The 11,576-nt window shown below is 40.9% G+C and overlaps 1 protein-coding gene across 1 annotated transcript; it reads right to left on the bottom strand.

Annotated features, from left to right (window-relative positions):
• Nucleotides 1-4,626: 4,626 nt before the first annotated feature.
• Nucleotides 4,627-10,795, bottom strand: il13ra1 (interleukin 13 receptor, alpha 1). Its single transcript, XM_079295659.1, has 10 exons — nt 10,547-10,795; nt 9,896-10,044; nt 8,976-9,099; nt 8,717-8,816; nt 7,106-7,311; nt 6,611-6,738; nt 5,712-5,832; nt 5,470-5,566; nt 5,309-5,387; nt 4,627-5,106 (listed from the first exon to the last, which is right to left on the bottom strand). The coding sequence occupies exons 1-10, from the start codon at nt 10,608-10,610 to the stop codon at nt 5,011-5,013; spliced, it is 1,164 nt and encodes a 387-aa protein (XP_079151785.1). The 5' UTR covers nt 10,611-10,795; the 3' UTR covers nt 4,627-5,010.
• Between the last annotated feature and the right edge of the window lie 781 nt (nt 10,796-11,576).

Below are 11,576 nucleotides of genomic sequence, written 5' to 3'. Positions count from 1 at the left end.
GGAAAGTTTGCAAAATCATTTTTATAATTCAATAATTATTATTATACTGGGAAAATATATATCCCCAAATCATAATAATCTAATTTAAGACCTATAAATATAAGAATGTACATCGACAAGGTATTATTTTTAAACAATAAGAAAGTTCAAAAACATTTTTGACATTCCCTGACAAATCAGAATAATATAAAAGTTCAGACAATGCGACAACACTCTACTTCCGGTTTTGTCCTCGCTGTAATCTCTATGACTAGACGTCATATTCTCATTAACGGGGCATTCCTCTCTCTCTCTCTCGCTCTCTCTCGCTCTGTGTCTCTCTCTCTCTCTCTCTCTCTCTCTCTCTCTCTCTCTCTCTCTCTCTCTCTCTCTCACGTCAGCAGCACCACAGCACTGCCCCCTTTTTTCTCTCCCTCTGGATCCTGCACAGGCCAACACCGGCAAAAAAATACATGACGGAAAAAAAGAGAAATAACCCAGTTTAGGGGGGCATAATCCTTTTTGACACATTTGCTGTGGTCGGGACTGCGAGTTCTGTTGTTCACAGTGTTTCATTAGGTGATGATGTCATTCTAGACACCGTAACTTACCTCCACATCTGTAGCCACCTCGTTTTTTAAAATCATTTTTATTGAAGAGTGATGCAGATGTCACACTTAAAATATAAATATATAGAGATATCATACATCAGAAGGTAGCATGAATGAGGTCAGCTGTTACTGAACATAACTGAGCATGTCATAGTATCATGATGTCACACGGAGCTTTAAGGTCAAATTAATATTAGAAGGAGATGATTATAGAAGTTATAGGAGGCCAGAAGTACTGTGCTGGTATTCACGGACACTATTCCTCCCTAGAATAATATTATTTAGAGGGAAAAGGCAATGATGTCACTGTGAAGCAACTGCCCAAACACATGATGAATAAAAGGACCGTGTCCTCATTCCTGTCACATAATGTAGGCTACAGATTTTGGTGATGGTTCTGCGCGAGACCGTAGCCGTCACTGGTCTGCACAGTGAGCCGGTTTCCTCCCGTCTCAGTCCAGTGGAGCTTACGCCGGTACTGGAGCGCCCCCTCGCGTCGTCGACCAAGCACGACCCCTGCATGTGCCCCAAGCGCAACTGGAACACTGTTCCAAATATATATGCGCATGCGCACACACCAGATATATTCACCTTTTTTGATCCCAGAATATTTTGGTTTGTGTCCACCTTTACTGCCTGACAAAAGCCCGCCGGAGGGGCTACAAATGCAGAAAATGACTAAAAGTAATAATTCAAATGTGGACGTGTTGTGAATGGTTCACGGATAGCTCGGGGAAAATATAGTGTCGTCTATAATGTTTTGTAATCTATTTTTGTGTGTGTGTGTGAAGTTTAATTCCAATACTATAATTGTAATTGTGATAATTGCCACAGGCTACTGAAAATGCACACTGTCAAATTCCAAGGTTTTTGAACAAGATCATTTTAACTCGTTAGCCATGTTACTCCCTTTAACATGTTATAACTCCTTTTTCTGTAGAAATCGAGCCCAAAAATTTGAATAAAGATAAAACAATATTCTTTTTTATTTTAAAGCCAGGTAAAATCAAATGTAGCCTGTAATACAAATAAAGATAACACGTATATGTGCCCCAGTAAGACAGTGGTATCAGTCAAGAAAACAAGCAGGCTCATATGAGTACACCGAATTAAAAATGGACTAAATATATACTCTCGATTTTTTCACAGCTAGTGTAAATTTACCAAAAGAGAACAAAAGATTTGACTTCGCATGCATGGAAGAATAAGGAGGATGGGTCCGTGTGCTTATCTGTTCACTACAAGCCACATTATTGCTCAGATAGTGAGGAACGACTATTACAGCATAATAATCTGCAACCAAAACATCATCACCTGTTCCAACGGACAAAAATGACCGCAGGTCTGCCGTGTGGCACACAGAGTGACTCATCTCTGCCGGGACTCGAACCCGGAGCCTCTGGATTAGAAGTCCAGCGCGCTATTCCATTGCGCCACAGAGACTGCGCCAGGATAAACCGGGCCTGGCACGCTTTACATACATACACCCTCTCAAATCGCTGCTCTCTGCATCCTCGCAGCATCAGGACCAGTCTGGGCCGACATGTTGGCTCTGCCGGGCCCGACCACCAGAGGGCGCTGTTGCTCCGTCTGAGGTGGGAAGTTGCTCTGAGATGAGTCAGGTTAGCCTGCGTGAAACAGGAAGTCTACAGCTCGTATTTGAAAAAATAAAAGTCACCTCATCGTAGACGCTATTTCAGCTCAATTCAATTCAATTCAAAGGGGCTTCATTGGCATGGGAAACATGCGTCTAAATTGCCAAAAGCAACGATGAAATAAAAACAAGAACTGTACTTACAAAAAGTAAATATCTACGAGTTAACATTGCAACATTGTTATGAAATACATAAACAAGTACAGCTTTATCTTAAATATGAAAGAAGTGTGTACAGATAAATAAACAATTGAGAAAGGTGTGAACACAACATTTGTTTTAATAAAAAAAAAAAGTTAAGGCCTCTGGGGCTTTAATTTTGAAACTGCGCCACCGGGTATCTTGTTTAATCCATGCTGGTTTAACGCTCGTCGCTAAAATAAAAAGCCTGAACAAATGAACAAAGCCAAAATGGTGCCTATCCGAGCTTTGTGTCCCTCGTTTTCACATTGAAATATTATATTTATTGGGCGATTTGTCGGCGATTTGACAGATTTAGAAACAAAAGGCGAAACAAGACATTTTGAACCAATTCACAGAGAAAGGGAACGTGTTTCTAATTGGTACTGCAATAAGAGCGGATGCATGATATCCCAAACAAATATAGCTAAGTGAAAACATGTAAAGGGATTCAATTAGTGGACATTCTACACTTGATAGTCTTGGACTCATCACTCACTCTCACATGGAGGTGCACCCAGTGGAGGTGCGTTATATTGCAACAGTGCTGTAGAATAAGAGGTTACACCACGATTGCATCAGATAACCAATTCTGCCCCCGCCCTCCACCACAGCGTGACACCGTAATTCATTTCTTGTCATCTTCGCTGTCTTTGTGCACTTGTCAAGGTCAAGGTTTGTGAGTCTGCCGGTCCACCCATCCTGTTAATCACGCGAAGCAACACGCACCCTGAATAATAACTCTGTAACGGCATCAACGCAACAGACACGAGCTCTTTCATCGTCATTTTCAGAAATGCTATTGTACAATTGCTCTGGGGGGGGGGGGGGGGGGGGGGGCAAGCCACAAGCTCTGCAAAATTAAGCAATTTCCAGGCGAATTTCGACACGTCCTCGTTTCGAAATTCCTACACTGTGTCGGTGTAGGTAATGAATCACCATTAGTCTTATTTTTCTAAGAAACCAGTTTCGCTTTTCATTCTGGTGATCCCACTAATCTGAAAGAAGACTTGGATGGCCTTAAATTGGTTGGTTTCATACTGGAGGTTTGATTATATCAGAATGTCCAGGTCTACTTGCCCAAATATGGTCTGCAGGGCGAACAGCCTTAGGACCAACTGTATTCCCATTTCACACATGACCTTTAGGACACAGTGTATGTTTGATACTCAGTTGCTCACCACCCTCTTCCTACTAAATTGGGTTCAATATTGGGAGTTATTTTGAATCTCACAGTGAGCACCATGATGTTGCTTGTAAACTCTTATTCCACTCTTATCACCGTTATTGTTGCGTCATTAGATTGCTGTGACGTTGTATTCAGAAATTGGTCCACGGTGAAAATGTAAAAGACACATGACAGAAAAAAATTACAATTATTATTATTATTTTTTTTTTTCAAACAGAGTACATAAATAAGACAACATATAACTTGTTAATTATGAAGTGAATTCGACAATTCAAATGTTTCTAAATCCTAAAGTGAACTTGAAAGGTGACAGTAGGTAGGTTTAGGTCGGCTAAGATAGCTCCAACTACATATTCAGCATATAGATGTTAACGTGGCATCAATTGTATCATCTAACCCTTGGCAAGAATGAGCATCTTTCTTAAAATGTCAAACTGCTCCTTTAAATCAGCAGCACTGAATGCCTGATCTGTTGTGTTTGTTTTATCAGAGGAAGTGATATAAAATGAAAGTTACAAAAGTTCAAAAGTAGCACCCAGAAGCCAGTCTGGGCACATCAACAAAATATTCAACCTTTTTGCTCGTACAACACCATTATTGACTGTTCTCGTAAGTCATGATCGCAAATCAGCCCTGCGTAAGTGTTGACGCTTTCTACACGTTTGTTATCATTCTTATTCAGGACAACTGCTTCTTAATCGATTAAACATTTGCTGAAGACGCCTGGTGTCAGTGAAAGTTCGCACAAGGACACAGGCCTTAAACACTACAGAGATGAGCTTCTGTTAAATGTATGCTAACATTCTTGAATCATTTAAACGCATCCTAATTAGTCATTTAGATTTCTCCCAACATTGACACATCAGTGTTTCATCAGCTCTACAAACACACAAATCTCAGACCTCAGATCCAGCAAGACCAACGACTTTGAGTCGATCAGCGGGCTTCAAAGTGCAACTACTGTCCTGTGGTCTTAGGCGGCACATAAAGGGTTAAAAGAAAGACAACTCAAAGCTAAAAAAATCTCTTTACTCTATGACATATTTTAAAACTTGTCTGCACCCAGCACAGTAAACTCTATCAGTGAGATCCTATAGGGAGAGCTCCCTGAAACGTGTAACAAGGCCTCCGTTATCAGATTGTGCAAGAGGGCACAAGTGTTCCCCTGACGTTTGTCCAGGCAGCCATCAAACAATCAGGCCACAGCGCTGCGGGGGAATCTGTGCAGACCGTGTGCTTTTCCTAAAGACGTGTAGGTCGAGCCTACAAGCGATCAATCTCCTGGATTTATCAGTTAAACAGTTAAATCTCCACATTTTCGTGTTGAGCCAGTATTGCGAAACAAGAATTTTTGGGAGATCTTGCAGATTGAAGGTGTTGCCACTGCAGATGATGTGTCAGATGTCCAGTCTGTTGATGAGGGCATCAACCACCAGAGTGATTTTACAGCTGTCCTCTTCCTCTGGCGGGACGTACAGCTTGTGACCAGTGCTCTGAGAAAAAGAAGTAATAAATAAATACAAATAAATAACAGAATTCTATCAATTTGAATATTTAAACATAACATTTCAGAAAAGTTGTAATACAAAACATAACTGTGTTAATATCAGTAATCAACTGGGGGAGTTTCATGGTGATACCTATTCGTTACTTTTGTTATCCTATCCACTGTGCTTTAACCCCAGACTTAGTCACCTCGTTGTTGTTGTTGTTAGAAATATCGCTGAGGAGGTCCCGGGGTTCTGGTACTTTGGGGAAAACATATTCCTTATTCCTGAACAGAAAGAGTTAAACATCAGAGGCAAACAACTAAAACCGATCGGCGCAAAAGCAAAAAGATGAAGACTTTAACATACTTCCTGCAACACACAAACATCAGGGCAGTCAGGCCAGCGAGCATCAATGGGATGAGAATGGCAGCGTACAGCCATGCATTAGGATCCGTGTCTGCATCTGCTTGCAAAAACATCGGCAACGTTATGATGGTCTGAGCGTGACCTACACAGCTGCAGTGTATTTTAAAGGTTACAATGTAAATCCAGTGTAGTAAAGTTAAAAGTAACTCAAATTTGAACTTATGTATGGTACTTGACCGTACCGAAATACTTCTCGTCACTCCACGGTGTCTCTCCTCTCGTCGTATTTGCTTTGATAGTCATGCGGTACTGACAGCCAGCTTTCAGTTCCAAGTACGAATTTCCTGGAGTAATCGTTTTGTTCTGTAAGAAAATGAAGGCACAACAGTACCAACCCATTGAGTTGACTCATTGTTCCGACTCAATACTGAATCAGACAACGTGAATCAATTCTGTGGAATTTCGGGGTGAACTACAGCCACAATAATCTGAGAAGCAACTGCTTATTGTGAATTTACGGTTTACATGAAACTGAATTTCAAGCTTTGAAATATTTCCCTTTGAAAACCATCTATCTGGTATTTATATTTTAGATTTAAGTGGTTTCCCCTTCTTTGAACTTTCCAGGCAATTTCAAGTGGTGTTAATTCAAGAGCGTGATTGAAGTTGTTTTAGGGTACAAATGAGGATAGAAAACTACAGCTGAGCCTGATGCCGTCTTTAGTTTCATAGTTATTTGGTAGAAACCGGAGTATTTTTGACCTGATGAAAAGTCGGGGGCAGCTAATTGATTCCAATTCATCCTGAGGGGATCATGATAGTCTACCAGATTGCATTACAATCCTTCCAACAGTCACGGCATTTCACTCAAAACACAACAGTCGGTAGGATTCATCCTCTGGGAACCATGATATGAACCAAATGTCATGACGTTAACAGTTGTGGAGATATTTTACTGAGAGTTGCAACCTGCTGGTGGTGCTAGTGAACAAGTCAGGGAATCACCAAAGTCAGGAAGCTTCATCCTCTGGGGACAATGAGTCTCAATCCAGCTAAGAGTTGATTGACTGACATTGCCATATAAGAAAAACAAAACAAAGCTGCAATTGAATTCTAAATATCGTGCTGTTGTGTGTCTTACCTTTGGTCTACCACACTCAGTGTAATTAACGATATAAATCCAAGGCAGTTGAATGTCAAGAGGGGTCCACTCAATAAGGAACTGATCCGTAGTTTTATTGACTGTCCAGTTAAGGGGAGGAGGTCGCACTGCATGGAGACAAACATTACAGAGATATAATAACTACAATCTAGTCACACATCATGAAATACTGCAAAGCAACTGAGGCCATTTGAAAAAGTCTCTCTCCCTTAAAAGGGCTGGGTGTCGTCTAAAGTTGTATGTTTGGGATTCATTACACAAGAACATACTGTACACAGAGATGGACACACACACACACACACACACACACACACACACATGTCTACACCGCGATAACTGCGAAACATTTCCAAGAAAGGACAGAGAGCAACTTCTCTTCGAACCGAATGGGGAAGTGCGACGTATTTCATCAGAACGCTTCCTCCACAGGGCTCTTGGTACTGAATGAGTTCTGGTATTCCGCTGGCTGCATACCTTTAATGTCCTCTATCTTAAAGGTGTTCCTGGCAAACGTGTCGTTCAGCGTCCCATTAAACAAGATGTCGATGGAGTCGTCTATGATGGAGTGGCGTGTGTCGGTCTTCAGGTCACAACCAGTCCTGACGTCACCATTGTAACGGTACGATGAGCACTCCAGTAAGGAACGTGGACGGGGCTTCTGGAACGTCTCATGTGTTAACCTTGGAAAGATAAGAGAAAAAGGTAATTTACTCTCAAAGAAGGAACTGATTGAAGAAAAAAATGAATTAATACAATTTACAAACATTTAAATAAGGCAAATTCTTCCCAGATGATGCGACTCAGACCTAGCCAAGAGGACAACAACAGATATAGAACACTGTTCAGTGAAGTTAAAGGAATAGTTTGACATTCTGGAAAGGATCAATACCTCTCTTATGTCTGTCTGTCTGTTAAAAATAAAGCCACAGCCAGCGGACGGCTAGCTTAGCTTAGCATAAAGACTGAAAACCATGGGAAACAGCTAGCCTGGCTTGGGACAGAGGTAACAAAATCAGCCTTCCAGTCGCTCTAAAGCTCACTCATGAGCACACTTTACCCCGTTTATTTAATTATCGAGCCGGCGAGAACGGGCATCAGGCAGACAACACTCGCCCCTGGGTGAAGTTCTTAACAGAGACCTCCTGGGCCCTGATCCAGTCAGAGGCCTCCCTCTGTGGTTGCCAACCATTTGGTTCCAATTTCCCAGATTTCCGCCGATCGGGGAGAAACTTGAGAACCAGCTTTTAACGACATCATACAGACATATTTATTTGGAGAAACGAATCCTACAAGTGCCTTCACAGTGAAAAAAGGCATCCTTAGCAAGGAGGAAAATAGTATTCTTCAATTATAATAAAATAACGTTGGTCTCGATGACAATAAACCACTCAACAAAATAATAAAACAGAGCCCTTGCAGCTCTTGCATGGAACTCAAACTCACCCTCAATCAGACATCTCAAAACGGCCTAAAGAGTCTCAGGCTGACAATATCTGCTGATATGAGGTCTGCGTTAAGTCAAGGACTCTACAGCTTCAGTAAAAAGGGACTTTTCTTAATTAGGAGCCGGCCCCCACACTTTGGTAAAGGGAAAAGACAGCAAGTACCAAAGAATGAGGGGACTGGAACCTGGTTTTTGTCCTTGTAGTGGATCAATGACAAGAAAGCTGAGTAACCTGGAGACTACATGCTTTGCTATGATCGGGCCAAATGTAAAATGATGGATGATTTACAGTTGCATTGGACTGACACAAATAGATTCCTGGAAATAGATTTTACTCTCTTCCCCTCTTAATTTACCGAGACATTACCAAACATGGCATGGGTTAATGAAAAATAAGCGTCACATAGTCAACATACAATTCCTAAACTGAGGCCTGGACTGATAAAAAACAGATTAACCGTAAAAGACGAAGAATTCCGCCTCGGTTGAACCTTATTACTCCCAAATGGTCCCCGAGAGAAAACCGCTAACAGAAAATAATGCGATACAGCTTCCTCACACACATTGTGAAGGTTTGATGTACAGCACTGCTCCCCAGTGATTGTGTAAGTACAAAATGTAAAGAAAATAAACAGACATACCAATAAAAGAACCTGAGATCTTGAGCGTGGCTGGCTGCGTCCCAGGAGCAGTTGGCTTGTCTGGCGGAGTAGATGTAGCACTCCCAATCCCTCACCAGCACTGGGAGGAAATGAGACACGCATCTTAATAAACCCACGGATACACAGGTCCATATTTGGTGCAAAAAGACACAAATCTCTTCGTCGACTCAAAAGCATCCCAAATTTGAGAGCAAAAATCAGGTGTTAACGCAAGTCAGCGGTGAGCAAACTGAGCTACCTGGGTAGGTGGCGTTGACCTTAACCAGCTTACTGCAATTTTCGCCGCAGACGGTTTTAACCGTCATTTCCAGAAATCCTCCTTTCATCACAAAGTACCACTGCTTGGATTGACCTGAGACCTCCTGAATCCACCAAGAACAGAGAAACAGAACAAAACTGAGTGAACAAGCGAACCATCAGTAACACTGCAGCCCACCACTTCACTGCTGTGTTGTTAAGCGGATGCACAGTCTGATACGATCTAAGAGCAGAGAGCCGAGGAGACTATTGTCTCAAACACAGTGAGCTCTGGCACATTGTCATGATACACATGTAACGATACGCGTATTCGTATTGAACCGTTCGGTACGAGGCTCACGGTTCGGTACGCATGACGAAGGGAATACGTTTGACAAACCTTTATTTAAGCAGGTAGTCCCATTGAGATTAAAAATCTCTTTTGCAAGATGTAAGTAACAATACTACATAACATTAAGGAGCAGTTTTTGTTTTTCATGCTTATGTGTTGCTAAGAAGACACCCCAGAAGATGGGTCACTCAGGTATAGTTCCATCATTGTTCAAAGTCAAAGAATAACTTCATGATGTTAGTTGTAATGAATAAATATATTTCTCTGGCATTTATAGTTTTCTACTGAACCGAAACGTACCGAACCGTGGCTCCACTGTATCGTACCGAACCCAACCGTGAGTTTTGTGAACCGTTACACCCCTAGTATATATATATTTGAGGAATGTAATCGGTGGTGGAACGTAGTACATTTACACTGACATATCTGTAACTGTTGGTGCAGGTGCTACAGGATCCTCAAAGAAGATTTAAAAGGTGTTGCAGACAACAAACCTTTAATAACAAACATGGCTATTACCGGTAAATAAAATTGCATTTTGCTTAATGAAGAAATAAATGCATACTCACATCTGTTCGAGAGTCTGAAGGGAATTTGTTATTGGCTTGGACCTCATATTTGCAGTTTTCTACTGAATGCGGTGGTGGTGCCCAGGACAACTGTGGGTCAAAATCACTAATCCATTCCAGGGACAGGTTTTGTGGTGGTAAGATGGGGCCTGAGGTGTACAAAGAGAAAAGACAGAAATGTAAAACAGAAACATATGATTTCAGTGTGCCTTTAATTCGCCTCTTGATCCGTGAACCCCGCCTAATACAACACCTAAAGCTCTTCCAGGTATAAAAGGTGATGATGGGAATTCTCAGAATTCTAGAGTAATGCTTGATTTATGAGTCAGCATGTAGTCAGAGTTGTCCTGAACTTCAACGGATCAGTCAAAGTAAGGATTTAGTATTTTCAGTCGAAGGATATACTCACACGTTCGTGTTAATCTTACTTCCATGCATTTTTATTAGACATTCATCCAGTTGTACTTCGTTAAAAACACGTTTCTCTCCTACGTTTACATGTTTGGTTTAGCTGGGAATAACCAGACGGCCGTGACGTCAGTAGCCTACTGGGAAACACCGTGACGTATTCCATGGGAAAATTGGAATGTTTGTGGAGGAAGCAGTAGACAATCCAAAATGTAACACACAACGCTATGCGTCTTTCCTCACCTTGTTGGGATTCCACCGTTAGAAAGAGGCAGCTCAACACGACCAGCTGCAAGCTGTGACGCATCCTGGTTTCTTTTTATTCTGCGAGTCTTATTCCTGAAGTTTATTTTCGAGGATACGACGTTTTCCTTTAACCGCTCCCGTTCCTACCGACGGGCCGTCTGCTGTCCGGTCCGCTGTCACGGTTACTTAAAAAACGGAAGACGGTAAATGTCCGTGTTTCCACGTTAGCTCCCAGCTCTGCTGCGGACCGAGTGAAGGGTGTCGGGAGGCTGCAGATGGGCGGAGTGCTTCCTCTTTTCTTTTGGACGCACGCGAATGTACGCCCGCACACAAACATGCTCATATAAACATATAGGATATAAACAATATTTCTAGAAAAATGGGTGTTTTTTTTATGTTCTACTAACTTGTAATTGTACCATGAATAAGTTTCCTTCCACACAAAACCATCATAATAATAATAATTGAGACATTACTGCCGGGAAAAAAACGAAACTAAATTGGGTTGATAAAGGTAGCCTATTGTTTACTTAAGTGGTTACGTAGTTATGAACGATTACTTCTTCATAAATCCTTTGATGTAACATGTATTGAACTATTGACATCATGAATGCTAAATGAACACATTCAAAGAAAGAAGGAAAATGACTCCCAGAGGAAAAGCTTTTTTGGGAGAACATTCTTAAAGGTTCTGATTGGAGAAGAGCTCAGCTATTACCATATGCATTCTGTGTATATATATATATATATATATATATATATATATATATATATATATATATATATATATATATATATATATATATATATATATATATATATATATATATATATATATATATATATATATATATATATATATATATATATAAGATTAAAGACAAAGCCACATTTTACACATATATATCCAGACAATTTATATTTCTCCAGATTTCATAGATATTGAAATAAAATGTAATCTCTGTAATGATGAACCAGAGTGTAAAACATTTATGCACAAATCTTAATCTTTCATCCAAGTCCAAAA

The sequence above is a fragment of the Melanostigma gelatinosum genome (genome assembly GCF_949748355.1).
Source record: "Melanostigma gelatinosum genome assembly, chromosome: 23".
NCBI classification, from domain to species: Eukaryota; Metazoa; Chordata; class Actinopteri; order Perciformes; family Zoarcidae; genus Melanostigma; species Melanostigma gelatinosum.
The sequence above is the reverse complement of the archived record's forward strand: the minus strand, read 5'-3'. Positions and strand labels throughout refer to the sequence as shown.

Coding starts and splice junctions, on each gene's coding strand:
- il13ra1 (XM_079295659.1), bottom strand. CDS start 10,610: ATGCGTCACAGCTTGCAGCTGGTCGTGTTGAGCTGCCTCTTTCTAACG. Junction 9,100..9,895: donor CTTCAGACTCTCGAACAGAT/GTGAGTATGCAT, acceptor TGGTGGATTCAG/GAGGTCTCAGGTCAATCCAA. Junction 5,833..6,610: donor CTGAGTGTGGTAGACCAAAG/GTAAGACACACA, acceptor ATTTTCTTACAG/AACAAAACGATTACTCCAGG.